The sequence below is a fragment of the Rhagoletis pomonella genome, unplaced genomic scaffold, assembly GCF_013731165.1.
Source record: "Rhagoletis pomonella isolate Grant_MI unplaced genomic scaffold, Rhpom_1.0 Rhpom_scaffold_00012, whole genome shotgun sequence".
Classification (NCBI taxonomy): Eukaryota; Metazoa; Arthropoda; class Insecta; order Diptera; family Tephritidae; genus Rhagoletis; species Rhagoletis pomonella.
Window position 1 is genome coordinate 23,339,711 of NW_023458566.1, and position 5,409 is coordinate 23,345,119.

At 36.5% G+C, this 5,409-nt stretch overlaps 2 protein-coding genes across 2 annotated transcripts in view; one reads left to right on the forward strand and one right to left on the reverse strand.

Annotated features, from left to right (window-relative positions):
- Positions 1-5,409, forward strand: part of LOC118748149 — a 47,575-nt gene that overhangs the window by 41,849 nt on the left and 317 nt on the right. The gene's annotated exons all lie outside the window — the stretch shown is intronic.
- On the reverse strand, positions 2,574-4,139 carry LOC118748153. The gene is made up of 2 exons (XM_036482487.1): positions 3,524-4,139; positions 2,574-3,467 (listed from the first exon to the last, which is right to left on the reverse strand). Exons 1-2 carry the CDS (start codon positions 3,548-3,550, stop codon positions 2,613-2,615), a joined length of 882 nt encoding a protein of 293 aa, XP_036338380.1. The 5' UTR covers positions 3,551-4,139; the 3' UTR covers positions 2,574-2,612.

Genomic DNA, 5,409 nt, shown 5'->3' on the forward strand with positions numbered 1-5,409 from the left:
ATAATATTAAATACATTGGTCTACAGGCACAGTGAACTCTAGTATATAACGATCTTTCTAAGAATTACAAATTTTAAGTTCCTATATGAATGAACGCACATCCATACGCACATTCAACATGCGAGCTGGAATGGGCCTTTTTTCGAGAAAAGAAAACGCTTTTAGTTTGAGCACTCCAGTTTCCGTGATCAAAGTTTAAACTCATCCTAAGTAAGGGCCGTTTTCTGAAGTATTCTTTAACTATAAAACTCGAATTATGTTTAAAGGTTGCATTGACAATAAAGCTGTGTCTCAAGTTAAGCATTTCTATGATCGAGTTTTGGCGAACAGTACCTACGTTTCTTGGTTGTAAGCCAATTTAAAACCGATAATAAAATGCTTTACTTTAGACATAATCATAAATTTTAATGCAACCTTTAAATATAAAGTGAGCGGGCCTAAGAAATAGAAAAGTTATACATAACGGTAAAAACCATCTCGAGATTGCGCTAAAAAAATTTTCATATTTACTATTAATAATGACGAAGAAGCGATCGATATGTAAAAAAAGAGCTTTTTGGCAAAGCTTCCTCTTCAATTTAAGGTGTACGTCTTACTTAGCAAATGCTTTTATGACAATTTTTTATGAAAAAAATATATGCATATATGTACATATCTGTGTTCAGGGCCGGCTTTAGGCCCTCGCCTCGCCCTAGGGGCGCAGAATTCTGGGATTGCGTTTAATTTTGTAGAACATAAAATTTTCGAATGCGAATTTTCTTCAACGACGGGTGGGGGACTGACTAATCTTCTACTCGAAAATATTGAAAACATCAACATAAATATCAGTTATTTACAAAGCAAAGGAGATCAACCCGGGGTCTTCGAACTAAATGCGAGAGTACCATTTGTACAAAAGGGATGACATTCCTTGAATTTTGTGTTCGTGTTTGTACTTCAACGCATCTACTTTCTATTCTGAGCATCTACCCAGAGATGGATCATTTCCAAAAATCATTTCCAAAATCTCATCGTCACACCATTATGCACAACTCGTTGGGAAAACAGACTGGACATGGTTAAAGTCATTAAATATCAGGCTAAAGAAATTTAGGAAGATTTTCTTTTCCTCTGATCTTAAATATCTCGCAGTCCTACATGATTACAAAATTATGCGATTTGAATTTCTTATTACCCTGGCTGTTTGTTATGAGCTCCATTCCTGGTCAATCTCATGAGTAAATCAATGCAGAGTACTAGAGCTGGAAAACTATCGATGAGACTATCGATAGCATCGATGGTTTTTGACTATCGAAAACATCGATGGTTTTGTAAGCACTATCGATAGTTTTCACTCATACATATATTATTCAGTAACATACATATTTCAGAACGCAGATGCTACTTGAAGCTAAAATCGTTGATAAACTTTTTTTTCTTAGAAAAAAGATCGTCATATTTTAGCCATTCTGATCTCATTTTCAATAAAAGTTGTTATGTTTATTTTTTGGACTGTTTTAATCAAAATTATCGATAAATGTAGCTTTTGGGGATTATTATCAGGATAAATGAAAAACTTTCGGTTTTTACACAACGTTTCAGAAATATAAACCGAAATATACGTGCGAATGTAACGTTAAAGAAGATTTAGCACCAAAACTCAAAATGATATTTTTTGCCACTTGTGTATGTATGAGTATTTATTTATTTTTAATAATTGTCATTTAAAATAAAGCCCATCCATTAGAAAATATCTTTTTCTTAAACATCTTTTTGGATCACGAACTTATTCGCGAAAAACGAAATTTTATAATAACAGTGTATGTACATATTTACTACAATTGTTTACAAATAGTGAATTGCTTCTATGCACACATACTATCGTTCGTGTTTTTAGTTAAGGTGACTCATCAATTGAAGCTAAACAATTGGGCTTTGAACCTACTGCACTGCACGCCTGAATGCATTTACGTCGGCAGGTGTTAAGTAGATAACTTGAATTCAAATTTAAAATTGCACACAATAACGATGGGAAGCTTAAGCTGAGCTGGGCCATTGTTCGAGCAAATGTTGTGTCGAGAATTGTGTATTTGATTTTGTAATTTGCATTCCCTTCCTAATTTCGATACTTGTTTAAATAAATCATATGACCACATTTACATATGCATTTATATATCTGTAGTCATAAGCAATAACTACCTAAGTTGACTTAAGAAGGAATTGAGTTATACATATATGCCATCGTATTCTGCAGCTACTATTCCATGTGTATGTGAAATCCCCATCTCGCCAGCTAGGCTATTTAATAATTTTTAGACGAACCTATTTAGGCGGCTATTGCTTATGACCGCAGATATATGTATGTATGTATGCATTTCGAAGTCGAGAATTTTTAGGGAAACGGCCCATGTTTATCCAAATATATGTATGTATGTAAATTTGCAAACATCCTTATGTTTTTACATACATATTTACATATAAATAAATACTTTTTAAATACGTTGCATATATGTGTATTTGTATATACATACATCCATCCATACAGAAATGAAATTATTCAAGTTTTTTAAAATGAGCTTTGTTTTTTTTTTTTTAATTTCTTAATAAAAAACATGCTTAGCTTGGTAGCGCTTTCACACTCGTGCTGAGAGTATGACTGGTTCCGCTTCAATTTCTGCCACCTTCTCTTTAAGTTCGGCCTCAGTTTCTTTCAATTCCGACACTGATTTCTTGGTAGTTGTTGTTGTAATGAGTGTTTCTGGTTGTTCGGTGGTGGCAGGCTGGTTGGATTCGTCGCTATGCTCGGTGTGCTCGTTGACCTTATCTTCCGCTTCCTGGGCTTTGCTCTGCTCTTTGTGATCATCAATCTTCTCGGAATCTCCCTGTACGGGGCCAGCGTGTATATTTGTCTTTGTGATAGTTATTTGTGTTGGCTTGGAGTCCGTGTCCTTAAATGTAGCCGATATTAGCTTTGTGTGATGCACCTGAAAAGCTGGTACCACAGGCAGATCTCCAAAGTGTGGCTGCACCGAAATATGTTCAACTTGTATTCGGGTGGTTCCGGTTTCTTTAGTGGATATCTGCTCTGTCGTTGTTTCTACTAAATCGGCAATAGTCGTGTCCTCAGAGTTCTCGGAACTTTTCTGAGTTCCAATTTTGTCAACTTGCTCGGCATTTTCCGTTTTTCTTTTGAGCACTAAATGACTTTCGACTTGCGCTGAGGTGGCTTCAGGGACTCCCGGTGCTTGTTGTGAAAAACCACCAACACTAGATGCTGATTGGAAAAAATTCGACTCCAAATCGCCAATGAGCGACTGCAGTGAAACTTTTTTTATTTCCGTATCTGGATTGTCTTCGTATATTCGACGCTTGACTATCTGCGATTGTTTGTCTGGATTATAGAGGTTAACATTTTTTAAATACCCAGCGAAAATGTCTTCTATTTCGGTTGGACGCGCTAACGCCAATCCGCAAAATGTGACAAGCAACTGAAAATCAAGTGCATCATTAATTTGCAAATTAAAATCCAGTGAAAATAACTCACGACAATACATGTTGCCTTCCACATCATATAGACTATTTATGTATGTATGTATGTACGTATATTCGTTTAGACTAACTGTGGCTTCAAGATCTGATGCGACGCGACTGCTTTCCTTCAAGCACAATTTATCTTAGAAATAAACTTGCTTGGTGTAACGCTTTTTAAAGTTTTCGTCACACGCTAGCACAGCAGCGAAGCTTCTCCAATATGAATATTTGAAAGGTGTGAATTAATTCGTTGATGCGTTTCATATTTTATAGCTACCGACAGCCGATTTTAGTTTTGGCTGCCAGCAGTGAATAATGGAACAGCCTCATTAGATGACTACTTCTACGCCACCTCCATAAATTAGATTAAAATGCTTGCTTACATATGGACATTGCCTCCTTACGGATGTTGAATTCGGAGACATACTTGCACATACATACATATGTAAGAAAAATGCTTATTGTCATAAATAGCCATCATCTCCATACTTAGTTAAGAATGCATAAATAAACAACCTTAACCACGAGGCATTTTCAATTCACTGGAGATGGTGCGAAGCCTCAAAAAACGGTTTAAAGTTGTACCGACGTTTGTTTTTTCTTAAAGAGTTTGCAGTTCCTGTTGTTGTTGTTGTTGTTGTAGCGGCTACAACAACCCCGCCCAGATCGGTTGGTCTCTCAGTCGTTGTCGTCAAGTTCCACTAACGGCAACCCTAGGAAGCGTGCAGCTTCTGCGGGGTTTGCCCATAGGGACAAGGCCGTTAGGGTTGTCGGGTTTTCCGGGCATGCGAAGAGATGTTTCGAGTCATGTGGGGTCTCTCCGCATGCCGGACATTCGTTCGGCACATCCTCATTCAACCTACTCAAGTAGGAGTTCAACCTGCTGCAGTAGCCGGAGCGAAGTTGTGCGAGTGTAGTGCGTGTCTCCCGAGGCAGATGAAGCTCCGTAAATATTTTTGGTTATATTTTTATAATCACCATATTCACACATAAATCCAAGTTTCGAAATATGTACGAAATTTAGGTTAGGAAAAACCTGCAATCTTCATGAAAGCAATGTGACTTTTTAATTCCATTGTAGATTAACATTTTAGCATGCAGAAGCTTAGAATATTTTTATTTTCACAAAATTGAAAGCAAAATTGAAACTCAATTGAAAGGGAAAATTTGAAAGCAAGTTGCCCACTCAAGTAATAAATCAGAGTATGTTAGTGGAAAAGTGTGAGTGTATTGAAAATTGAAAGGGGAAAATTGAATGTGTAACGTCCCGGTACCCACCATGCAAAACATGAGAAATAGGCAACAATCGTCAATGGCAACAAATTGGCGACTCACCGATTTATTGCTGTGGTGACAAATCGGCAACATCACTTCATTCATGTCAATTTTGAATAAAAAAGTTCTCAAAAATTCCGAAACTTATGAATATGACGTCAATAGTATTGGCCAAAAGCATCTAAATTATGCCCAAGGACAAGATTGAAAAAATAGGAAGCCTCACAGCGAGAAAATGAATTAATTCCGATTGTAAGTTGCAATTTGGTATACAAAAAAAATAAATGAAGTATTAAAAAGAAAAAAATTATTCCAAATATCGCCTGAATCGATAAGAAAAGGACTTATTCAGGTAATAAGAAAACGACTCGCCCAGGCGAGTTGCCTTCGGCGGACGTTTTAAAGCGACCGGTAATAGGAAATCGATTCGATGGCAATATTACCGGCAATAAATTTGTTTCCGAGGGCGACACATTTTCTTATTGCTGGCAACACAAATTGTTTGGTGGGTAAGAATTTATAAAAAAACGAGTGTGTATACAGTTGTATAGCCCATTCACTTTTAGTAAAATAAATTGCAAAATTCACATGTCTTAAAATTCGGGTTGATTTTTGGTAATTTTT

Bases quoted from the DNA above. Each gene is read 5' to 3' on its own strand.
- LOC118748153 (XM_036482487.1), bottom strand. From the start codon at position 3,550: ATGATGTGGAAGGCAACATGTATTGTC. The intron at 3,468-3,523 runs GTGAGTTATTTT...CTTGATTTTCAG, and splicing joins GGAAGGCAACATGTATTGTC to TTGCTTGTCACATTTTGCGG.